The sequence below is a fragment of the Rattus norvegicus genome, chromosome 9, assembly GCF_036323735.1.
Source record: "Rattus norvegicus strain BN/NHsdMcwi chromosome 9, GRCr8, whole genome shotgun sequence".
Classification (NCBI taxonomy): domain Eukaryota; kingdom Metazoa; phylum Chordata; class Mammalia; order Rodentia; family Muridae; genus Rattus; species Rattus norvegicus.
This window is the reverse complement of record NC_086027.1, coordinates 72,563,824-72,590,030: the sequence shown is the minus strand read 5'-3', so window position 1 is coordinate 72,590,030 and position 26,207 is coordinate 72,563,824. Positions and strand designations below refer to the sequence as shown.

The following is a 26,207-nucleotide window of genomic DNA, read 5'->3' as shown; positions in this document are numbered from 1 at the left end:
CTAAATAAGACCATTGGGCTGGCTTATGCTCTAAGATCAAGAATCGACAAATGGGACCTCATAAAACTACAAAGCTTCTGTAAGGCAAAAGACACGGTCATTAGGACAAAACGGCAACCAACAGATTGGGAAAAGATCTTTACCAATTCTACTGATAGAGGGCTCATATCCAAAATCTACAAAGAAGAACTCATGAAGTTAGACTGCAGGGAGACAAATAACCCTATTAAAAAATGGGGTTCAGAACTAAACAAAGAATTCACAGCTGAGGAATGCCGAATGGCTGAGAAACACCTAAAGAAATGTTCAGCATCTTTAGTCATAAGGGAAATGCAAATCAAAACAACCCTGAGGTTCCACCTCACACCAGTCAGAATGGCTAAGATCAAAAATTCAGGTGACAGCAGATGCTGGCAAGAATGTGGAGAAAGAGGAACACTACTCCTCCATTGTTGGTGGGATTGCAGACTGATACAACCATTCTGGAAATCAGTCTGGTGGTTCCTCAGAAAATTGGACATTGAAATACCTGATGACCCAGCTGTATCTCTCTTGGGCATATACCCAAAAGATGCCCCAACATACAGTAAAGACACATGCTCCACTATGTTCATAGCAGCCTTATTTATAATAGCCAGAAACTGGAAAGAACCCAGATGCCCTTCAACAGAGGAATGGATACAGAAAATGTGGTACATCTACACAATGGAATACTACTCAGCTATCAAAAACAATGACTTTATGAAATTCATAGGCAAATGGATGGAACTGGAAAATATCATCCTGAGTGAGGTAACCCAATCACAGAAAAAGACACATGGTATACACTCACTGTTAAGTGGATATTAGCCCAAATGCTCGAATTACCCTAGCTGCACAGAACACATGAAATTCAAAAAGGATGACCAAAATGCGAATGCGTCATTCCTTCTTTAAAAGGGGAACAAGAATACCCTTGGGAGGGAGTAGGGAGGCAAAGTTTAGAACAGAGGCGGAAGGAACACCCATTCAGAGGCTGCCCCACATGGGCATACATATACAGCCACCAAACTAGATAAGATGGATGAAGCAAAGAAGTGCAGGCTGACAGGAACCGGATGTAGATCTCTCCTGAGAGACACAGCCAGAATACGGCAAATACAGAGGCGAATGCCAGCAGCAAACCACTGAACTGAGAATAGGACCCGGTTGAAGGATTCAGAGAAAGGACTGGAAGAGCTTGAAGAGGCTCGAGACCCCATATGCACAACAATGCCAAGCAACCAGAGCTTCCAGGGACTAAGCCACTACCTAAAGACTATATATGGACTGACCCTGGACTCTGACCTCATAGGTAGCAATGAATAGCCTAGTAAGAGCACCAGTGGAAGGGGAATCCCTTGGTCCTGCCAAGACTGAACCCCCAGTGAACGTAATTGTTGGGGGAGGGCAGTAATGGGGGGAGGATGGGGAGGGGAACACCCATATAGAAGGGGAGGGGGAAGGGGTTAGGTGGATGTTGGCCTGGAAACCAGGAAAGAGAATAACAATCGAAATGTAAATAAGAAATTTTTAATAAAGTTGGAGAAAAATAAAAATAAATAAAATGGAAAAAATAAAATTAAAAAATTTTTAAAAATAAGACCACTGGGGACAATTCTTCCCCAGCAGCATAAACAGGACCTCTGTCATCGTGCACTAAAAGTTTATGATGAAAGTTGAGCATTCCTAGAGCATTCCTGACTGCCATCTTCATTACACAAGATGAGCACATCCAGAAGTCTCTGTATCTTTAACCTTTAAATAATCTGCTCTATGTCTGGGAGTAAGAGTGCCCAAAAACACGTGAGTTTAAACCAAATGTCAGTAAGGTCGGTTTTAACATGTTCAAAGATGTGGCTGTACCTCAACCACATAGAGATAAATACTGGATATAGATGATATAGATAGATGATAGATAGATAGGTGGGTGGATAGATAGATAGATAGATAGATAGATAGATAGATAGATAGATAGACAGACAGACAGACAGATATAAAGGTAGGAGTAGGGGCAGAGGTAGGGGTAAAGGTACAGGGAGAGAGGGGTGGGGGAGAGAGAGAGAGAGGATATTCTGCCCTTCCCAAATAAAAGTCCATTTTTTTTAAGGAGAAAATTATTTGAAAATAATTCTCATGGTCTCTTTACATACTGTCAGCAATAAATTTTTCTCCATTCTTTCATTTCTTGGTGGTGCTAACTTTGGCTTTGCACTCAACAAGAATATAAACTCCCTAAATTCTGTTGCACTAAACGCTCACAGACCACACCTTAAATTCAAATAAGTTTTAGCTCTCCTCTGAAAAACTAGAAGACCTTGAATTTTGAGATGCACAAAAGAATGATCAAGAAAATGCTACCTTTTCACCTTTTAAGTTCTCCAATTGCTGCCTGGAGAAGAAACAAACAAACAAACATTATTCTAACTCCTGCCATGTATGCCTGAGTCAGTGAAATCCACGGAACTGCTCCTTATTTTGCTCCAGTTGGGGCCACTTAGCAAAGGCTGAAGGACTGGCTGTTTCTAATCATGAAATTTCCCCTGCACAGTAACCCACTTATTCCCAATATCCTGCAGCTTAGAAATCAGCTGGTGTTAAATTTAAGATTAGTTGTATTTTGAAATCTTCTTCTCCTTGGCATAATTAATACATCAGTCTTGAGCTCAGGGCCTAGCTGTGTACAAAACATTTGCTTCATATGGAACATTATGGTTATAAACTATTTAGCTGGAGTTTGTCACCACAAAAAATACGTGACGTAAAATTGCTCAAAATACAGAATACAAAATACAAGGACAGCTCTTTCCAAATTTTACAATTTGTTTCCTCTCTTGCTCAAGAGCTCTAACTAATCCAAACTTCGTTATTCCTGAAGTTTTTAGACCCCCTTTCTTAGCTTGTTTCCTATGGTTGTAGTAAATACCAGGGACAAAAGCAAGTTAGGAGAGGAAAGGGTTTATCTCACGTTACAGTTTACAGTCAAGCACAATGGAACTGCAGGGCGAGATCTGTAGCAGAAGCCATAGCAAGCCATGCTTACTGGCTTCCCGAGCACCCCACTTGCTCAGCTTGCCTTTAAGTACAACCCAGGAACACCTTCCTGGGATGGCATGACTCATGGCCTGAGTCCTCACCCAGCATTCATTAATGAAGATAATGCCCATAGACTTGACTACAGGCCAGTCTGCTGGAGGCATTTTCTCTTCCCAGGTGACTCTTGCTTGTTCCACATTGACAGAAAAACAGCACACCGTACCACCTATCGAGTGAGTGAACTTGTCCCCATTCATAAAGAAAACAACAGCTCTGAGACATGGCAGACATCATCATCAATCACATCCTTTTATTTAGTCTTCCTCTCAGGGAATGAGGAATGATGGGATTCTCAGAGAAATGAAGTCCATCAGCTGTGCATTCTCTCCCACCCAGCCTCTCTCCATTAAGGTTAGTGGTATTCAGTTACAACAGAGAACTTCGCCCAGAGAGGCTTTACCTGGTATCACTGATGACCACACGGAGAGACCTGTTTCATAAGGAGATGACAATATGATCGTAACACATTGCATTCGTAAAAACTGCTTGGAGATTAGATCTTAACTATTTTCATCACCCGAAAAATTATAGCCGTGTGAGTAAGGCAAAGCATATATTGGTTCATCTGTGCAGCTGATCCACGATGTGCACATCTTTTTTAAAAGCATACAACATAAAATAGGACTTGGGGCATAGCCCAGTTGTAGAGTAGCTTGCCCAGCATGTACAATGAATGTCATGTTTTGTTTGTTTGTTCTCATGTTTTTCTGCCTGTTAATTCAAACGAATGTGATAAAGTAAAAGGGGACAAGCCTGTGCTGTGCTCGGAAGCCGGCACCAGGAGGCGATGCACTCCAGCACATCCAGCCTCCTTTTCCTTGTCTCCTCCTCAAGGTGGAGACCCAGATAGGAGAGTGATTGCTGCTCCAATCCACATTTCCAAGTTGAAATCCAGCAGGAAAAACTCAGTCTGGTGGCCTGACACCTTGAACATGGAGTCCTTGGACCAAGATTTGGAGATTAAATCATGAACCCACGTTGACGTGTTCACTCCTTTGTAGTAGACTTTGGCTTCATTTTCCAACAGACAGGGCAGCCAGCATTAATAGGGTATGGGGAACTCAGATTAGGGGAAAGTAGTTCAACAGGAGAAAAATACAGGGACATGTGCTCCCCCAAAGGGACTTGGCTATGACAAATACTACCTGGACCCCTTACGGTGAGTCCACCACCAGTTCCGCTTCTGACTCCTCCTCCCTGATCCACATACATAGTCTAGAATTTCTCCTGCCTTTGCAATACAGTCTTCATTTAGAATGCTGTTATTTCTGGCTTTCTCATTGTCCCTTCAGATTAAAGATCTTGAAAACGTCACCTGCTTTGGTGTTTACTCTCGGCTTTCCATTCTCCACTCAGCCCTGTGCGTTATGAGGGCTGCTTTCACGGCTCTCCTGAACCCACTCTTGCAAAAATTCCAAGAATCAAGTTGCCACTCATAAACAGATAGTACAGGAGCTCAAGGCTGATGCTCATGTGGCCCTGTAGGTACCAAACCAATGGTTTGCTTCTTCTTTCTAAAGTTTGCCTTCTTTGACCTCCAGCCACTGCTTTCTCCTACTATCTTTGGCAGTCTTTCTTATATTTCCTCTTAGACTTCTCTTCCTCTTCAGTTACTTAACTGACTATGTTCCCCACATTCGCTACTTAGTCCTACTTTCTATCCACTGACTATTCCCTCTACTCAAGCAACCTAAGTGATGAACATGATGCTGTCTGCATCTAGCACTGATAACACGTCTCTAGCTCAGCTCAACTAGCAGCACTGACTTGAGACGCACAACCAAGACTTGGGGACCCGATCAGTACTCCATGTAGCTTCTCTCCCAAGCTGAACTGTCAGTACACAGTCTTTAGCCACATGTGACTTTTGAATACTTGAAATAAAGCTACCATGAACTGAGATGTGCCACAAACATAAAATATTTCAATGACTAAATATGATAAAAAGTACATTATGAATAATTTGATTATATGTTAAACAATATCTTGGCATACTTGCTAAAAGTAGAAGGGAATTCTAATAATATCCCTGCTATAATATAGCAAACAAGGTAGGGCCTTCTCTTTGACAGATCTTGTCAAGAGAGTCCTCCACTAAACAAAAATCCACTGATTAGATGTGGCACAGAATAATAGATTGGAATTTATTTTGTTTCTATTTGCAAACCATAATCTATACATATATTCAAATATTTGAAAAGAAGACATTGTTTGCTGATACCAAAGTCTGTAGACAATCTTATTGTCTGGAGATAATTCCCAAAAGCCATTGCAAAGTTCCTAGACAACTGTTCTAGAATTAATATTTTTTAATACATAAAGCTTTCAATGTTAGCTTGTATACATCTACTTCGGGGCCTTGTTCAAGGGCACATTGCCTATGCCTGCCCCTGAAGTGTGTTGACAACATGCCACAGCCATGTTAGGATGCAAATTTGTAACAAGCCTCAGGTGATTCAGATGCCGCTGAGCCAGAAACTACACTCTGAGGACCACTGCTTTGCACCATCAGTACCCAGCTTTAGCAGACGATATTGGCTGCTTACAATAAACTGAACGCTTCATGCGTAAGACCTTCTAAAGCTTCATTGAACTTCATTACCAACGGGAACACATCGGGAGACCTAGTCTGCAGTTTTACATTTGGTCGCTGTGAAGACTGATCATGAGTCTTATCAGACTGGAAATCTGTCGTGAGACAACAAAAAGCTGTACTGTGAAACGTCTACCCGTCTTTCATTGGCATTTACAGATAAAACAGCTTACTGTCTATCTTAATTGTCTCGCTTACAAGATCAGGCTCTAGGAGCCCTTCGGTTCTCTCCTGGGGTGTAGGATTTGCTCAATGATATAAGTGTTATCCACTCTACTTCATGTTTTCTTTGCAGGTGCTCTTAATAGGATTGAGAATTCTGTCTATAGAACAGCCTTCAAATTACGATCTATTCAAACTCTTTGCCAATGTAAGTACAAGTTCTTTGTAACACTCAAGACAATCTGACCCTGATAGTGTGTAATGTTCAGTTCATGAAGAAAAGCAAAACATGCCCCACTCAAGTGACTTCCTGGATCAGGAAAGCTGGACCTGTGCATTGAATTCACTGGTAATACACAAGACGTGGGAGTGGGGGAGAACTCATTGTGAGGGAGAGCTCATTGTGAGCAATCTACCCATACGTTGCTTCACTGGCAGCAATAGAAAAGGTAGGCAAGGATTTTTGAAAGCAAAAAGTCTCAAACTCCAAGACAAAATATCACAGGAGCTCCAGGTAGCAAGATCCAGTGACTATCATTATTCGGAATCTTGTAAGATTAATGGGCATTGCCTTTATCTGCATGGTTGTAATTTAGAACTCTCACAAGACAAGAAGCCCCTGCATTCCAAATGGCGGGCCCAGACGATAGTGGCTTGTGATCAATGATTAAAAAAATAAAAGTTTACAGCAGCTGCCTGCCACCTGTGGCCAGGTTTTATTGAAGAGGTATTCATGAAACCTGCTCCTCTATGCCATAGACTCTCCCTTCAAAGCAATATCAGAAAACAAATAAAAAATTTTATTATGCTTGGTGGATTCCTTATCTGTGAGGGTGATTTATGAAGTAGTGAGAAGCTCCGGGTTTTATCATTTCACAGGCTGAAGCATTTTAAATGCCAGCTCTTGGGGCTCTTGACATCTCCACCTCTCGGGTGGTACAGGGAGTGTTTATTAAACTTGTCTGTCACCCTCTGCTGGCAGGAAACAAAGGGCTAGCTAGATGTCATTCTTCTCTCTATTCTTTGATTTGTAAACTTTTTACATGATGTCTATACCTATGTGTGCCTGTGAGAAATCGCCCACAGTTTTTGTAAATAGCCCTGGTTTTACGAAGTACCATCTCAAGATAATAATATTGATGGAACCAAGACTTTTAAGAAGTGATATTTCTGAAGAAGAACGAGACCCACACAGTCCAGTAATTCAGCCACTGATTTTAGGATGCCTTTAAAATTTATTTTTCGCTATGGGACCTGCAAACACACCATTTCAACACACTACATCCCATCTGATGCTAAGCTGTAGAGAGCAAAGTTGTATCCAGGTAGGAAAGGCCAATGTTTAGTCCTCCCAGGGCAAAGTGCAAAAAGATCCTCCCCCACTTCATCACCACAGGGTTTCAACTTCCTTTGAAGGTTTATTCTTCAAGTTTCCATCTCTTTTTAACTTCAGTCACACCCACATCCCCAGCAACTTGTCTACTAATAGTGTTTTCATGCCTTAATGACAAACAATTTCACACACACACAAAAATCTAGGTCCATAGTGGACTTATTTTTCTTTAAAATATGACAACCGTAAAACAAACAAACAACAACATTCTCACTTAAACACCAGGAGATATTTGCTGTGTTTGAAGCCACTTGCTCTCATCAGAAAATAGTCCCCATCTTTTGTTTGCTTCCTGCAGTGGACTTGATGAGCAGCTCCCTGATTCAGCAAGTTCTATGGCATGAACATTTGGGGGAAGTCACAGTGACCTCCATTTCTGTGCAGCAGCTTTTTCAGGAGCTCCGGGAGCTGTTTCAGAGAACTGGGATGGGAAGTCCAGTCCAAGTGCATCCAAGAGCACCGGAACTCACTCTGAGTCTTCTGATGGCCATGTTTGACAGGTGAGGATGTGCAGATTGTCCTGTGACTGCAGGAGCGAGATCTTCAGCCACTGGTCACTTAGTTCTGTCTCCCATTCACTTGAGATCTGGTGTGAAGATGTTCTCTCTACTTGTTGGCTTGATATTTGTCACTAACCAACCCATTGCCCACTCAATAAGGAAATAAAGAAGTGTTCCTAAGTGTTGATTGTACAAAGAATGCATAGATAGTTAAAAGCAGAAAGTCTCTCTCTCTCTCTCTCTCTCTCTCTCTCTCTCTCTCTCTCTCTTACAAACTCTTTCCCACCCCAGACCAGAATTGCCACCTTTTGGAAGGGTAAAATGTCTTTATACTATACTTTGCTCTTCACTCTCTAGTTGCATATTTCCTGTTCATTTCTTTATCATGTTTTGACTTAGTTGGGTGTTTAGCTGAGATGGCAGTGAATATCTAGTACACAGACAACTCACAGTTGATATCTCAGAGGTCCTCTCTGGAGACACTGGCTTTGTGAATCTGTGTGGGCACATGTGCGTTTGTACACTGCGTGCTTTGCTAAGCTGGGGATTTTTTCTGCTGGTTCTCAGTTGGTTTGAAGAGAAGGATGAGTAAAAGAGTGAGGAGGAGAAGATGATGATGATGATGATGATGATGATGATGATGATGATGATGATATAAGCTTGCCTCTAGAAGGCAAGCACAATATAAACGCTTACATTTCTTTGTATTCCTGATTTGCCACTTATTTCTAACTTCATAAATAATAGAGAAATACATTCCTGAGTGATTTTGTCATGATTTCAGCCTCTTTAAACATTAAACCTTGAAGTGTTTATTTGATTGGTATACTTCAACAGCCTTCATATCTTCGATAAATTGTCTGTTGAGGGTAGAAATTTACACAGCTAGTGGACAGAGTGCAGTCAGGCTCAAGGCTAGAGTATTTTTGGAGTGGCACGTGCTTTTTTCTTTTTCCCTCATCTTTGCTGTGTGGAATGCAGGTAGGTGAATCCTAGGGGACTAAGGCTTCCCACTCCACCAGTATAGCCATGACTGAACACCCAGACCTGGCATAGTGCTTGTCACAAAGAAGCATTCAGTAAGTACTTACTGAATTATGAATGGATAAATGAATGACTGAGACAATCACTTTTCCTTTAGTGCCTTGTTCTGCCAAGTTCTAAATCTACGAAGAGACTATAAGAAGCTAATAACATAGCATCATATATGAAATACCTGTAATACTTATGATTTTTATAAACCACTTACATAAATAACCCTGCCCTTTCTACTCTTGTCTGTGATTTGTGACTTGTGGCCCCACAGAACAGGATCAGGAATTCTTAAGCTTCAACCTGTGGCTGCCGCGCTGGTTGCTCTCTCAGGGGACAGCCCTCTCACAAAGTACAGAGGTAGCATGCATAGACATTATGTGTGTTCTGAAGCATGGTTCTGAAGCCCCAAGTCTGTCACCCCGTCTGCTAGCTTCTGCATCCCTGTCTTAATGAACTACTCTTCAGCCTGCCTCAGCATGACCGGTTTGGTTTGGTGTTTGTTTGTTTGTTTGTTTGTTCACTTAGATACTTTTATTTTATGGGCATTTTGCCTGCATGAATGTCTGTGTACCACATAAGTGTAGTGCCCACAGAGGCTAGAAATTGGAAGTCAGATGCCCTCAGTCTGGAGTTACAGACAGTTGTGAACCTTCTTGTGAGTAGTGGGACCAAACCCAGGTCCTCTGGAAAAGCAACCAGTGCTCTTAACTGCTGGGCCACTTCTCTAGTCCCTGTCTTGTTTATACATTTAAAAAAAATATTTGCCGGGTTCTCTTTAAAAAAAAAAATCTACAATTTCTAGTTTTGTATTACTTGGTTACCTTTAACATTTATGGTTTTAGAGAGTATGCAGAAACCATTAATTACTATTTTTTAAAAAAAAATAGGGATCCTCACTTTGCTATTCACCAATCTTTACCACAGAGGTCTGGACTTACCAGAAGGTGAGGTGTGAATGGGTCATCAGTTATTTTTTTTTTTTTTTTTGGTTCTTTTTTTCGGAGCTGGGGACCGAACCCAGGGCCTTGCGCTTCCTAGGTAAGCGCTCTACCACTGAGCTAAATCCCCAGCCCCGGGTCATCAGTTATTGATGGTCTGCCCTAGAAGGGCTTCACAGCAACAAGCAAACAATAAGAATATCAGTCTGCAGTTTATTGTACTCACAAAGAAACTTTCTCCAAGCATGTTCTCTTCATGGACACAAGGATTCAATGAAAGAATTCTTCTCCCTTTATATGCCTAGCTCTTTTTCAGCTCTATGCAGAAAACAACAGGAGAGGTGATGAATCCCAAGCCCGCATGACCCGAAGAGTTTTGAGAGCCTTACTAACAGATCTCCAGCAGGTAAATCCCTATACTTAGGAACTCTCAGTTGATGTCAGTCATATTAACCTATTATTATTGTTGTCACTGCTGCTGCTGTTCTTAAAATGTCGGTTCATCTTTATGGAGCCCAGTCCTAACCCTGTCTGCTTCTTTCTCTGCACTGAGCCAGTGACCTCTCCAAAATGTGTCACTTTGTGTGAGCCACCTTTCTGGTACAGGAGACCTGAACCAGTCAACTTGAGAAGCAGAGATTTTTATCGTGGCTCACTGCTGTGAAAATTTCAGCCTGTGGCCACTTGTCCCTGTTGTTTTTGGACTGTGGCAGGCAGAAAATATCATAGTGGGAGCATACAGTAAAGGGAGCTGCTCATCCTATGGTGGCCAAGAGAAAACAAAAGACTAGAATCTAATCGTGTCCTTCAAGGGCTTATCCCAAATGAGGCCCCCACTCAACAATTCATCTGTTTCTTGATGCCACCAGGCTGCAGCCAGGCCTTTAATACATGCCTTTGTGCGTGGGGATAGGGGGATACTTAAAATCCAACATAACACACTCTCATTCCCAAAGTTCTTCATTGTCCGTTCCCATCTTCAGCAGAGCCCCATATTCCACAGCTTCAGAGCAAAACCTTTGTAGTTTGACTTAATCTTTCTCTCTAAAAACAACACATTTCTGGCTCTCATACAAAAATTCTGCTATTCATTAATTAGAAAAAAGTCAACTTTAAGATGTCATAACTAACCAAAGGGAAAAAATATCAGATTCAGAAGACTAAGATGGATTTATAGATAGGCACAAAACTGAGTGTTGCGGGAGGTGTGCTGTCTTGGGTTTTAGGCTGGTATTATAGGTAGACACTACACCTAGCTTCTAAAAATGTGAGTATCACAGAAAAATGCTATACAAACCTAAGGGGTTTGCGCCCGCGCGCGCGCGTGTGAGTGTGTGTGTGTGTGTGTGTGTGGGTGTGTGTGTGTGTGTGTGTGTGTGTGTGAGAGAGAGAGAGAGAGAGAGAGAGAGCACTCTATGCTCATTTGATGCTGTCCCACAATCCTTTTTCATTCTATACCATCCTTTTTCTCTTTCTTCTCCATGGGGCACGTGCTTTCTAATCTCTGTCTTGAGTCCACATGGCCATCTCCCTGCTCCACAGTTCTATTGTTGCTGCTCTGCACTGTGGCTTGCATTTTGCTCCTTGAACTTCTCTGCTCTGGTATTTACATTTATTCTTTTCTTTCTCTAGCTTCTCTGAGAAGTTTCTGAATTGTTTATATCCATTTTCTTGCTGTTTGATGAGCTTCCTTGTTAATCCTTATGACCGTGTTTTGATGTCTGCGCATTGAATAAGTAGCTAACTGTCTTAGTTATTTTTCCGTTGCTTTGACAAAACACAATGACTAAGGCAATTTATAAAGGAAGCATTTAAGTTAAGGGTTCATGGTTCCAGAAGGTTAAAGTTCATGGCTGTAATGGCAGGGATTGTGGCAACAGACAGGGGGTTATGCTGCTGGGCAGTACCTTGAGAACTACTAAATAGGGAGTAGTTTAAGGAGAATATCAACTTTGGGTGTTGACAGTGGAGGGTTTACCTTCTTCCTTGATGTCCCAAAAATTAGTTCTTCATTTTTAGTTTACAAGACTAAAGTAATTAGTCTGCAATTGGGATGTTGAGTCCCTTTAAACATTTTGTTTTCAACAGGCCAGGAATAGTATTAAAATTAAGATAATAGAGAAAGAAATAATGGAGTTTAATTGACCCATAATAATTAGTGGGCGTTCTGCAAGTTGCCCACCAATTCATGTGAGAATGAGTAGAAAAACTACCAGGATTCAATCTAGGGATTGGGTGAGTAGACGGAATGTAAGATTGTGTTGTTTTGAGATGTGGAAGGATGGGAGGAAAGGCAGGGTGAGAACTGAGAGGACTAAGCTACCACACCTCCTAGTTTGTTGGGGAGAAATGGAGGACTAGTGTAGTCAAAAAGGAAATGTTATTAAGGTTTAATATGGGGAGGGATTAGGTAGGCTGACTGGAGTGTAATTGTCAGGGTCTCCTGAGCAATCCAGGGAAATAAGTCTGAAATTGTGGGGATAAAAGAATAAGAATGAGGGGCCTATGATACCTTAGATTCTGTAGTAAGGCCAAAAAGGAATTTTATCTGCAACAGAATCTAGGCCAGATTACATCTGATCCATAAACATGACTTAGAGACAGAGAGAGCTAACTAGGAATGGTGTGGACTTTTAAAACCTCAAAGCCCACCCACCTTCTATTGACACGCCTCTTTCAACAAGGCTACACCTAGTTCTTCCTAAACAGTTCCACCAACCGGAAACCAGGTACTCAAACATGAATTTATGGAGGTCATTCTCATTCAAATCACCACAGTGGCTATTCCAGTTTTGAAGTGTACCTTTGTCTGGGAATATCCGTTAACAGTAAATCTGTGTAGACTATCTAGGCAGACTTGCTGTTATGGTCCTTAAGCCCATGAATTCCGTAGCCATTGCATTATTGGGAGGTGTCCTAAGCCTGGACCATTGCAGCCAGCACAAGTATAAATTGAAATTCCAGCCTTATCTTCTAAGGTCTGCCTATCACTGAGAGTTAGTTATTCAGAGTCCAAGGTTACGATCTCCAGCCAGAAATAACACAGACTGGAATCTGAGTCCGTCTCACAGGGCCTAAGGGCTCTCAATTATAGCAGTATGGACCTAAAGGTTTTGTCCATAGGCACAGTCCTAGTGTGTCCTAGGGGGCTGTGACACTGCCTCTTGATGAGTCTTATTGTGACCAATGGAAACGTCTAAACCTACCTCCTCCTCTTACCCCAACCAAATGTGCTTTAGATACTGCTCTACCTCAGGTTAATGGAAGATTGACACTGGCTGTATAGAACTGCCACCCTGCCTTCTTCAGTGGGGGGAGGGGAGTGCACATGTGTGTGTGCCAATGGGTATATACATAGAAAAAAACTGGGGAGGACATCAAGTGAGACTTTGATTATAAGAGTTTGGGTACCTTACCAATAGCTACAGCACTAAAGAAAATGTCTCTTCTCTTCCATCAATCATTACCTGGATATACATTCTCCAAGAGGAGCAGGGATGCTGACAGACTCCATTTTGCATAGGCTTTGTGCAGGAGAGCATAGCTGCTCTGAGTTTGAAGGCAATAGCTACACAATGTCCAGACATCAGTATTCCATGCCTCTCTCCCCATTACCTCCAGCTCTTACATTCTTTCTGATGTTCCCTGAACCTTGAGGAGGAGGTAATAAAGAAGTCCCATTTATGGCCAGGCACTCAACAGCCATTTATTTTCTGCACTTTGACCAGCTATGGGTCTCTGCAGTGACTGCCAACCATTGCACACAGAAGCTTGTCTGCCCAGAGTTGACAGCAGGTTTTAAATTTTTTAGTAAGGTTAAAATGTTGCTGGCAGTGAGTGTTGGGGGGGCTCTCAGGAGCAATAGAGAGGCATAAATGTTCTCGTCCCCAGACAGGATTCAGCTCTGGGACAAAGGAAATAGAAAATAGTTTTAATTGGGAAACAATAGCACAGACACAGGGGGCAAGATATGGACAGAGTCACATCTTATGGAACAGTTCGATAAAACAGAAAATAATTCATAAACTAAAATGGATAAAGGGAAGAATTTCCAGGATTAGTCTGTGTTTTCCCAGCATGGAGTCTACTCCTTTTGTGTTCCTCTGTGGAGTTTTCAAATGTGTCAGAATATCAGATGCATAGTAAGGAATGTCAATTATGAAAACCTAATGACATGGAAATAAGCAAAGGACACTTAGGATATATCTTGACATGGGTCCCAACTGGCTTCACAAATGTCCTGGCTTTTGCCTGTGTTTTTGTTTTTCTCTTTTCTTTTGTTACCAGACTTTTAAAAGGGAGAGACAGAGATAGAGGTAGAGAGACAAGGAGAGACAGAGAGATTGTTAGAAAGAGACAGATTCAATGCCAGCTTTGAGGAAAACTGAAGAAATTCTCTGACTCAAATCTGCCGCATGGGGTTTAGTGTGGTTTTGTGGAAGGAAAGAGGGACTGTTCCGAGGGGCAACGGCAGGGATCCATGCTCTGGGCAGGGTCTTCATCATCCAGATGTGAGCCGTCTTCCCTCGTCTCTGCTGGGAACCACACAACGGACTTGGCTAGCTTGCAGCTAATGAATGAGAACCTCTAAAGTCTTCTTTTCAGCCAGGAAAAAAAAAAATAGAAGGGACAGTGTGCTGGTTAGTTCTTTGTCAACTTGGCACAACTGGAATCACTAGAGGGAAGAGAACATTAATTGAGGAAATGTCTCCATCTTGTGGTGCGTCTGTAGGACGTCTTCTTAATTAATGATTAATATGAAAGGACCCTGCCCACCGTAGATGGCGCCACACATGGGTAGGTGGTCCTAGATTATATAAGAGAGCAGGCTGATCAAGCCATGGGAAGCAATCCAGTAAGCAGCAGTCCTTCATGGTTTCCACCTCTGTTTCTGTTTGAGTTCCTGCCTTGACTTCTCTCAACAAAGGGCTGTGAGCAGGGACCTGTAAGCCAAATAAACCTGTTCTTCACAAGATGCCTTTGAACACGGTGCTTATCACGGCAGAAGAAAAGCAAACTAATGCAGTACAGAGGGAGGGGCAGTTTTCGTGATGTCCTGGTTTAAGGCAGTTCCGCCTAGTCATCAGCTTCTAGCTGCTAAGCAGTTTGCTTCTCTCTGTACCATACAGCCGGCCTCAAAAAATGCCAGGTGCAGGCATTAATACTTTAATGCTCTTCCGGTGGCTGCAGCAGCACGTAGATCCTACTGCTGATTTTCTGCTGTCTGAGGCATGTCTCAGGCAACCATCACTGCAGATGATGCTCACCCTTAACTCAAGCAGCTAGAAAGCCAGGGGAGGCTCAACCTGCTCATCCACTTGATAACAGTAGCCAGTTTCAAAGTGGATTTGATAAAAGGAACTGGGCAGAGGAGCATTTCCTCTCTCTCCTTTAGAAGTCTTTGTGACTTCCTGACCACTACTCATGGCTTCAAGTTAGCTCTAGTCTCAAAGGTTTTAAAAATCCATTGGCTTTGAATTCAATCAAGGTCAATGGGCTGCTGGGCTGCTGGGCTGCTGGGCTGCTGGGCTGCTGGGCTGCTGGCTCACACAGCCTCTCCCTCCTCTGACCACAGCAGCGCCAGGCTTCTGAGAGGGCCAGTGGGAAGAGGCTTTGCAATTTGCATAGCAAATTGTCATCCCATTGGCTTCCATTATGGGATCCAAGACACATTATGATAGAAAATTCCAGTCCTTGAAATGTGACTCAAATCATCCCCTTGGAATGCTAATTATTGTTCAGAGTGCCACCCTGCCCATGCCAGTGTGCCACCTAGTCACGTTGAATTCTTCTCCATAGAACACCTGCAAGAAATTAGCCAAATAGGCAATTCATCCACAATTTAAAAAAGAAAATCTTTATGTAGATATTTAAAGGGGAAGCATCAGGTTAAATTCCACTACAGTAAGAATCCCAACTACAGTGTCAGAATCACAGAGCTGGAATTTCAGTCTTCCGGAACTCATGTTTTACATATGAACTGAGACCCTCTTTTTCATTAGGGATAAGGACACCACAGTAAGAAGAGTGTTGGATCAGCAATGCTCTTAATGAGTGGCTCAGTTAGTCCATCAGTACTCAGAAGGCAAAAGATGGGAAGTGAATCATTGGTCTGCTGCTGCTGCTGTTGTGGTTTTTGACTACATAACATAGGGAGTAGTTACTTATGCTCTACTGGTGGCAGGGTTATTAACAATTTAAAATACAAGCCATCTTGTTACTAGTAGGCAAATGTTTGTTGACTTTTGGCTGGCTAATTGTCAGCAAAGTGGTTCTAAGTGCCACTTTCCTGATTAGGAAGATGTTTATCTGAGTTGACGGACTCCACAGGGGGTCTTTGCAATTACTTCTGAGATTGCAGGCAGTGTGGCTGACAGCCTGTGCTGGGCAAGACGTCAGATGTGAAACTGGGACTCTTGTCCAAATGGGAATAAATGTAGGTGACGGGTGCACACATCTGTGTGCACAGAAACCAGAGCCAAATGTGTCGCTATCTTAGAAATCACAAGAGGTCCTTAGTCCCTTAGTGATCCCTTGATCTATTCAGTTTTAAAAACATTTAATTAACAAAATTTATATGTATGAAAGCTGTTAAGTGCAGTGTGATGTGCACACCTCTGTGGTTCCTGGGACTCTGGAGATAGGGAGGTAGGATGATTATTTGAGTTCAGGAATTTGAGGCCAAACTGCGAGATCCTCTTTCAAAAGAATAATTACAGAAAGGAAAGAAAAACAAAGGAAAGGAAAAGGGGAGGGAGGAAGGGAAGGAGGGACAGAAGGATGGAAAAAGGGAGGGAGGAACAGAGGGAGGAAGGTCTGTTACAGCATTGTGTATCACAAGCAACACAAGCACAGGCAGGACTGTGTAATGGCCACCACAGTCCAGTCCCTTGCACACTCACCATACCCACAGTTACCATTCGTTTGTTGTTAGGATCTAATAATCTCTGAAGGAAGACCCCAGACTCAAATAACATGCAAAGGCACAGAGAATTCATTCTGCATAAATTACCAGCATGCTGGGGTTAACCATGTATCAAAATGGTGACCTCAGACAAAGGTGAGCAAGCCTTTGGGGAAAAGTAAGAGAATTTTAACTAAGGTTAGGTAATCTTAATCTTCATTGGTAGATGCCAGAGAAGTTATATAGGTCTGTTTCTGATTGGCTGCTATGTTAGTTTTAGTATATTTGGTGAGGCCTTGGGGAAATTCCAGGGTCCAACTCAGCTTTGAGCTTACAGAGACATGGATAATTAACAGCCCATCTTCAGTTGTTCCTGCTGAAGAGCCCAATCCCTGGGAAACCAAAACTTCTCCATTCTCAAAGTTTTTAGGGCACCTCTCTGTGTGAGTATATGATTCAAAGATGAAGATACCCAAAACCTGATCTCATATCAAATATCAAGTGAGCAAGATGATGTCATTAACATGTTACTGTGCTCTGTGTTATGTCCTCAGAACCCAGTCATCATAAATTTTAAGTTTATACTATTTGAGCAACATCTTCCTAATTTTTTCACTCTAGCCCCATCTCAAAGAAGCTACATTCTACTCTCTGTTTAGATAAATTCAGCTGTTTTAGATTTTTCCATGTAAGAGAGATTATGCAGTATTTCTGTGTATGATTAATTTTAAGTTTATTCAGCATGTATGTTCCAGGATCATGTATACTATAGCAAATGACAAGATGTCCTATTTTTAAAGGCTGAATAGCATCAACAAACACCTAGGTTGCCCTTACATCTTGGCTGCCATGAATAATGTGGTGAATGTGTAGATATCTCTTATTGACATAGTGAGTTCATTTCCTATCTGTCCTTCCTTTCAACCATGATGATGATCACCCCACTTCAAAGACTGGACTTTGCCTATGAAGTGTACCCCCAAGAGACCCTCAAATCAAAAGCTCCCAACCAGTAGATCCTATCATTGAGAAGTGACTGGATCATGAAGACTGATCTAACCAATGTCTGGAGCCATCAAAGGAGATAGATTTTAAATGGACTATTGGTAGAAACTTCCTTTGGGGCCTCGTTAAAGAACCAGGTCAACAGTGATATATTTCCCTGGGCTTCTTGTCCCTATGTCCCTTGGTCACTATGAGGTCTGTCTTGCTGAAGCCCAGAAGCTACATACTGAAACCACAAACCAACCTCAAACTCTCCTCTTGTGAAGTTCTTTATGTCAGATATTTTGACAGAGGAACAACACAAGTAATGGAATTGTCATGTATTCAAATGAGATGCTATGAAAACACTTGACAGGGTTTTTCTTAAAGCCATTGTTAACTTGAATGCAGTGTCACTATGACCTTCATTTGGCGGGGTGGGGGGGTGGGGGGGGAGATGCATAAAATAACCTGCCTGAGACTCTAAGAAGTCAGATAATAGACCTCTTCCCTTTGCTACCTCGATGCCTTCCTCCTGTGACCTTCCCCCTGGCCTTTCCTTTTTCATCAGTCCAACTCAAATGTTACATTACACAAAACCTAAACTTACCTTTTTCTTTTGATGGAGATGGTTCCTCTGTTCTCGGATGTCCAGTGGTTGTTGCTTGCATGACCTCTGTTTCTGTGAACGTCATTACCCAGGGAATACTAAGTCCATTTTCCGGAACTAACACGAAGTTGCCTTTGTAGATCCCAACTGTGGTAGGAGAGAGCTGTTCTTTGTGTCCCGTGGAAAGTGCTATCCACAGCTGCTTCCGAGGGGTGAGTAGCATGACCGTCCCTTGGAGCTGGTGCGGATGTTGGAAGACTTTGCTTAAACTAGACGTCACATGGATCCCAGGATGACCTGAGTTTGGAGGCAGCCTTGCCTCTAGCTTTCAGATGTCTTTAGCAAAACAGTCACAGAAACAGAAGGGAGAAAGAGAAAAGATACCCCTGAACCCACGTTTCAGCTTGCTCTTGCTTCCCAGGTGTTGAGCTTTGGAATCAAGGAGGAAAAATTCCTGTCTTGGGCACAATCTGAGCCTCTTGTCTTCCTGTGGCTCCCAACCTGCTACCGATTATCAGCCTCGGAAACAGTCACTCACCCTGTGCGGTGCAGTGTTTGCAGAAGCTTCCCGATCATAGGACTGAGGTACCGTCATGGTCATGCTTCATTTGACAAATGGGCCCAATGGTGGAGCTGCATAGCACCAAACCCTCTCTGGGATCTTTTCTATACATTTAGAATTTTCTTGCTTTTAGATCATTAATTCTCTGTCTGAGGCAGCCTGGTTGAAAATATATGTATTTCCTATAATTGGTGAAATATTAAGTTTTTTTTCTCTGACTCACACTCAGAAGAAGCCAACTTTTTTGTTCTTCCAAAGCAATGGCTTTTCAGCTTTGGGTCAAGATCCTTTTGGATCACACAACCCTTTCACAGAGGTCAAATATCAGATATCCTGCATATAAGATATTTACATTATGGTTCATAACAGTAAAATTACAGTTGCAAAGTAGCAACAAAAAATTTTATGGTTGGGGTCACCAAAACATGAGGAGCTGTATTGAAGGGTTGCAGCATTAGGAAAGTTGAGAACCAAGGTATAAAACAGATGTCTTTTGTTCCAAATAAACCTTTTAAACACTTTGGAACTACCCCCCAAGAATGGTTTATTAAGTGTGAAGGAAACACTAGGCTAAGTGGTTCACAGGGATCATGTATCTTAAAATGTGGTACAAGCTTTACAAAAGACTGCACTATCATCTCCGGCTTCCAGAAACACTAAATTACCCAGTTAGCAGGTAGAGGAGACTAGTGGCCAGCTTCCCCGCTTTGCCACAATGAGGGATTCAAAGAAGGCATCAATTTAGATTCAGCCATCAATTCAGATCTGTTGAGTCATGAGCAGATGGATGAGACTTCTGAACCCCTCCTTGGCTTTAACAGTCACAGTTAAAGCCCCTTCCTAGAGGTGTGTTGGTGCACACCTTCAATGCCAGCACTTGGGAGGGAGAGGGAAACTCTGGATGCCAGCACCTCACACAGTAAGCTTCAAGAAAAACAGGGCTATACAGAGAGACTCTGTCTCAAACAAACAAACAAACAAACAAGTAAGAAAACGAGATATCATGGCTGTGTGGTGGTGGCTCATGCCTCTAATCTAAGCACTAGGGGGACAGGTACAGACCAGCCTGATCTACAGCCTGAGTTCTAAGACAGCCAGGACACACAGAGAAGCAGTGTGTGGAAAAACAGGAAAAAGAAAGAAGGAGAGAGAGGGGGAGGGAGGGGGGAGGAAGAGGGAGAGAGGGAGAGGGAGGAGAGGGAGAAGGAGAGGGAGAGAGGGAAGGAGGAAGGGAGGGAGGGGGAAGACAAAGCAGAAAGATCAAATGTTGTCCCTACTATAGGAATTAAGTTCTAGAGAGATGGGTTATCATTTATGCTCTGTAAAAAATAAGTTGTGTACGACTGAGATGAGATGGTAGAATACACTTTGCTAAAATTATCAACAAACCGTTGTATTATCCACTCAGCTGTCTTTCTGTGTCTCTGAAGATGATTTCAGAACATGAAGGAACACACACAAGGGTAGTTAGCATACTGTCCAGACAATTCACTGTAGCTGTCTACCATGCCGGATGGCTCATCCAATAATCTTGATTAAAGACCCTTATCTTTTCTACCTGGTACCCTCTGTTGCCTTCCCATTTAGTGTGTTAACAAATTTTCAAAGTTACATAAAAATTTTGTAAGGCTAAGAAGGCACTCCCCATATGTTTGGGGGTACTCGTTCTCTACTTGAATATCAGCTGTTTGCTCTCCTAGTGATGTAAGCTGTGCTTCCATTTCCATTGGCAGATACCGTTGTCTAAAGTGCCTCGACTTTGACATCTGCGAGCTGTGTTTCTTATCTGGTCTCCACAAAAAATCTCACCAGAAGTCACACACTGTGATGGAGGACTGTGTCCAGGTAACATCTAAGGCAGTGTGGAAAAAAATTTCACTGCCCCCATCCTTACAAGACATTTCATTTTAAAACCTTTCCCTCTGAGCTGAAGGGGATTGCAACCCCATAGGAAGAACAACAATATCAACTAACCGGACCCCTCAGAGCTCCCAGGGACTAAACCACCAACCAGAGTACACATGGATGGGCCTTGGCTCCAGCTGCATATACAGCAGAGGATAGCGTTGTCAGACATCAGTGGGAGGGGAGGCCCTTGGTCCTGTGGAGACTTGATGCCCCAGTTTAGGGAGATGCTGGAGCGGTGAGGCAGGAGTGGGTGGGTAGGGGAGCACCCTCTTAGAGGCAAAGACAATGGAGGGAGGGATGGGGTTTGCAAATGGGTGACTGGGAAGGGAAACAACATTTGAAATGTAAATAAATAAAATAACCAATTAAAAACAAACTTTCCTTCTGTCAGTTAACCCTTAAGACTGTAAAGGGCCAGCTCAACTGCCAACTTTTCTCAGTGTAACAAGGCTCTTGTGTGACCGAGGAGTAGTAGGTACTGTAGTAGAAAGTCATAATGACGTCCGTTGTTTTCTATGATTGACACGTGCCGTGAGATTAAACATAAATGTGCTTTTTTACATCTCAGCTTTTATAAATGCTTTGGGGAACAAGAAAAGGCTTAATGGGCTACAGTGTACCATTGATCTCAAGCGATAGGAAACATCTGTCAAAGTTAGTAGAATCAGGCGTTAGCAACTGGGATGGATAAGGAAGAATAAGGGTGTTGATTTGGTGGAAACAACACAGTAAAGTGTCTAGCTGTGGTTCTCCTTCAGAAAGGTTTTAATATGACTTTCCCTGGGTCCGAAATTTAAAGTACATTTTCCTTTCCCTTTGGGATAAAAAGAAGAAAAAAAAACCTAAGTAAAACTTTATAACTCTTGATACTTTCAAAGAAAATCATTAGTGACCAACAAATGCACTTAATTCTAAGAAGAAAGAAAAATATAATGCGAACACAATTTGCTGTTCTTATGGGGGTGGGTGGCAGTTGGGGTGCCTAAGGAGGGAGAAAACATTGTCTTTTTAACCACTGATTTCCGGCGAATCTGTACAACGAAGTTTCTCTCAAAGGTCATTGCAGTGACGGCTGAGGTCGGAGTGCCTTCACCAAAGGCAGCTTTCCGGTTCTTTCTGATTCTCTCTTCAAGATCAAGGGCCACTCAGGAAGCGCACGCGCCTGAAGTTTTCCAAATACTCCCCCCCCCCCCCCCCCCCCGGAGCGCAGCCTTGCTCAACTGCTCCCTGGAAGCCTGCGATTTGATGGTGTTATAGTGACATCGTGTGGTCATCGTGTTAATAGACATTAACTCTCAAGAGCTGGAGACTGCAAATAGAATATTTTTGTATCTTTTCCCTGAAGTTGCTTAGGTGGGCGAGATGGGTGGGTTTCGGGATATCCACTATCTACTGAAATTGTATACAGTAGCAAACCGGGAAGGGCGTTCCGCCCTTGTTCTTAAAGGAACCCACATCTCCAAATGTTAGCGACCATAAACTCAGTCTGATGTGGTCCCTTCTTACAGAATCCCCAGTCTCTTTAAGCAGCAGTTACTTATTGAAGCAGGTGGGGGTTCAGCATGGAGACCTGTGCTAGACGCAGGTTTATGCATGAAGGATATGAAGAAATTCAAGGAGCAAGGAAGATTATTTCTCCCAATCACCAACAACAGAAGCAATAGTTACCAACGCTTTCATCATGCACCATGTCGCCACCAATGCATAAGGAAAGGATCTGAGGCCCTTTCAATTTTTTACTGGCTTGATTTTTATGTCTTTTATTCATTTGCATGCAGATGTGCGTGTGTGCCAGCAGCCAACACGTGGAAGTCAGAGGACAATTTGTGGGCATCAGTTTTTTCTTTGCATCATATGGATAGAGGGTCAAACTTGGGTGGTTAGGTTACCCACTGAGCCATCTTGTCTACCCCTCAGGGCCCCTTTCAATATTGTTCATTTCCACAGATGTCAGCAACAGAGAATACAAAACTCCTCTTCAGGAGCCTCAGGAACAACCTGCCCCTGAGACACCACAGGGCAGGAGCTGTGGGGAGGCAGTGGCTGCTGGACCAGCTGGCTTCAGGGGACTCAGGTAGTAGCCACGGGCAGGCCAGGTGCGTGGTGTGGGTGCTGCTGCCACAGCCAGCATTGATTATAGCCACAGGTTTTTATTTTTATTACCATGTATTAATTATAAATAATAATGGGTTTATTAAAGCATTTTCATACGTTCATATATTTCCATCACTATTCACCGTATTACCTTCTCTGGTCCCGTATTGCTCCTGCTACCCCTTTCCTTTTCCACAGTCCTGTTTCTACTTTCCTGGCTCGTGTCTTTTTCTTTCTCACCCTCTAGCAACCTTTAACCGAATATAGATCTTCAGGGAGGCATGGGGTCTCGAGAATCTCTCTTCCTCTGGCGATGAAATGTTGGTGGGGCCAATTTTAAATAGGTCTCCTGTGCGGGTAGTCATGGGTACCAGAGTTCGAGTGCAGACTGTCGACCTGGAAGATGGTGGTCTACCCCTCCATCCCCTTCTCTTGCTCTGACATCCTTTCTCCTTCTGGGATTTTCTCTGGGTCTTGGAGGAGGAGAGACACAGTCTGAGAACTCAACAGCTGCTAATTCTCAGTGCTTGGAGTATTCATGAGGCCCGGCAGCAGATTTCATGCTAAAGCCCCTGTGGAGGGCACGGATTGGAATAGAGTAGAGATTAAATTACTTTCTATAGCCTTTACGCGGAGAACTAAGAGGCAACAGCGCCACGTAGTGGCCACTGAAGTAGTTGCTCCTGCAAGCAAAGGCATCAGGGCCTTAGAAGATTCTGTTTGAGTAACTGCCTTGTGAGAGAGCGCTTCACACTTCAGTGTGGGTAAAACCAGACTTACGCTGTAGATGAGATTTCCCATTCTTCCATTCTCCTACACTAAGTGGTAAAGGCGTCCCCAGTCATTTTCCTCCAAGTAATCATTACATTTGGTTCTGTCGTCTTGCTTTGCCTTTTGAGTCTCTACTCTGGAATGTATCCAAAGCTGGCCTTGAATTCACTGCGTGGCCCATGCTGGCTTCTTAACTAGCCACCCATTTTCTTTCACGTATTCCGTGCTGAAATTACAGATGTATTCCTACCACTCCTGATGCAAACTATAAATTTTGTGTGTGTGTATATGTATGTATATATATATATATATATATATATATATATATATATATATATATATATCATATGTGTGCAGATGCCCATGTGCTTTGGGGCACATCCACATGTCAATATGGAGGAAGTGAAAAACTTCAAAGTGTTATTCTCTATACATTGTCCACATTTTTTTCCTTAAAAAAAAAAAAGGTTGTACCTATTTATTTGTATGTGTTTGGGTGTTTTGTCTGCATATATTTCTGTGTGTCACATTCATGTCTGGTGCTCATGAAGTCTAGAAGAGGACATTGGATCCTGTGGAACTGGAGTTGCAGATGCTTTTGAGCTGCCAGGGTTCTGAGACTTGAACCCAGGTGCTCTGGAAGAACCCAGTGCTCTTAACCATTTAGCCATTTCTCCAGTGCCCCCTCCCCTAGTTTGAGATAGTTATCTCTCAACTGGCCTGAAACTTGCCAAGTAAAGTATTGGCTATTCAGCAAGCCGCAGCTCTGTCTCTCTCAGTGCCAGGATGAAGGTACGTGCCACCTCACTGAGCTATTTAAATGAAGGGTTTGGGATTGACACTGAGATCCTAGTGTTTGCAAGGGAGCAGTCTACCTACTGAACTTTTCCCCAACCCTACAAGTCATCATTTTGATAGCCTGCTCTCATCCTTCTCGGGATAGCCTGCTCTCATCCTTCTCGGGATAGCCTGCTCTCATCCTTCTGGGGATAGCCTGCTCTCATCCTTCTCGGGATAGCCTGCTCTCATCCTTCTCGGGATAGCCTGCTCTCATCCTTCTCAGGAGCATCATTGCTTGTCAGCGAGTGCATGTACACTTAGAATCAGGGTGAAAGAAAATGCACCGTGCTGGAGTTTGCTAGGAGCTGAAACAGAGAGACCCGGCCTCATCCAGCAGCACGTGTGACCTTTACTTTTCTGTGACTTACTTTCTTCACCCCATCACAGAAAGAGCCTGTCCTTCATTCTCTCAACATAATACTTGTGAGGACAAGATAAACAGAAGGGGATTGCAAGGGCTGTGCAGCACTAAAGTCATTTAAATCTTTGTATTATATCTGATCTACTCCGAGTACAATGAATGTGGTTAGTCCCCTAGATATTATGATGTAGTTTTCAGCATGGTCTGGGTATTCATGAACTCAGAAACTCTGACTGGTGACCAGTCTGGCAATGAATGTGCATGTTATAATTTCACAAATGTGATCGTAGGCAAAGATCCCTACTCCCTATTAAGATGGCAGATCAGGGATGCTCATTTTCTACGGTAAGGGTTATTGCCAAGTGACAGCACTGGATTGGTTTAATAATTCAGCAAGCAATCTGCTCGAGAAGACGCCTCCTTCCTCCTGCTATAGATTCGCTTTACACATGACTGTGCCCATCAACAAGAATAACTTTTATTTATAAGAACATAATTGAAAGTGAGATGTCAGACATTACCCTTATTAAATATTTGGGGGGAAGTTCTCAAAAATGTAATAAAAAACAAAATTAAAGTGCCGAGGAAGAGAAGATGAAATCTCTTGCCTCTGCAGCTGATATAACCCCTTAGGAAACCAGAGGGACATAGCAGAAAACACTAGAATTAAGGCTTTGATTGACCGTGGAACATGGAAGAAATTTGCATAAAATCGACAGCTTCTCACTCTCCTAGCGATAACCAGCTAGGAATTCATGAAACCCTCATTTATAATGTGCCTAATTTTACGGAGAAACTATGGGCAAGCTTAACAAAAAATGAGATGCATAGAATAAAAATTATGGTAATTATTCATGATGCATTACATTTCAGCAGGTCATGTTGCTATATTGCTCTCCATTTTCAACATTTGCATTATTCTCCCCTTAAGTCACTTTGTTTTAATTAAAATATAATTTTACAGCTACAAAAAAAAAATTATGCCATGTCAGTAAGTACGGAAAACAAGACCTAAACACACACACAAAAGCATGCCAGATAGCTGAACGGGATGGCATTCGCATAGACTAGGATAAAGTGAGTAGAAGTGGGTCACGGGCTTAGTTGAGAAGGGCACCAAAGGCTGTAGACTGGCTCAGACATGTTCTGGCCTTGTTCACGGCCGTCCTGGGCAGGAGCTGCCTCCAGTGGGAAGTTTGGGTTGTGCTGAGGCTCCCACAGCTGTCCTGCATCCCTGCAAACCCTGATGGGCGTGTCATCATACGATCATTGTCCTTCTACCTAGGACTCCCTGAGATTAGCTTTGTTTTTGTAGAGGCCGGACTGAGTTCTCCCGGGTGATTACCAGTGAGGTTGGGTGGTTTTTTTGTTTGTTTGTGTTTGGTTTTTTTTGTTTTTTTTGTTTTGTTTTGTTTTGTTTTGTTTTTTGGTTCTTTTT

The 26,207-nt window shown here is 42.7% G+C and overlaps 1 protein-coding gene across 1 annotated transcript in view; it reads left to right on the top strand.

The window, feature by feature from the left end:
• Dytn (dystrotelin) overlaps window positions 1–26,207 on the top strand; it is a 61,336-nt gene that overhangs the window by 2,456 nt on the left and 32,673 nt on the right. Inside the window, exons 2-9 of the mRNA XM_003750707.4 lie at window positions 6,003–6,077; window positions 7,561–7,762; window positions 9,069–9,154; window positions 10,041–10,141; window positions 18,374–18,445; window positions 18,655–18,818; window positions 20,529–20,640; window positions 22,651–22,799. Of these exons, the coding sequence (XP_003750755.3) occupies window positions 6,003–6,077; window positions 7,561–7,762; window positions 9,069–9,154; window positions 10,041–10,141; window positions 18,374–18,445; window positions 18,655–18,818; window positions 20,529–20,640; window positions 22,651–22,799 (961 nt within the window). The remainder of the gene's footprint in view (window positions 1–6,002; window positions 6,078–7,560; window positions 7,763–9,068; window positions 9,155–10,040; window positions 10,142–18,373; window positions 18,446–18,654; window positions 18,819–20,528; window positions 20,641–22,650; window positions 22,800–26,207) is intronic.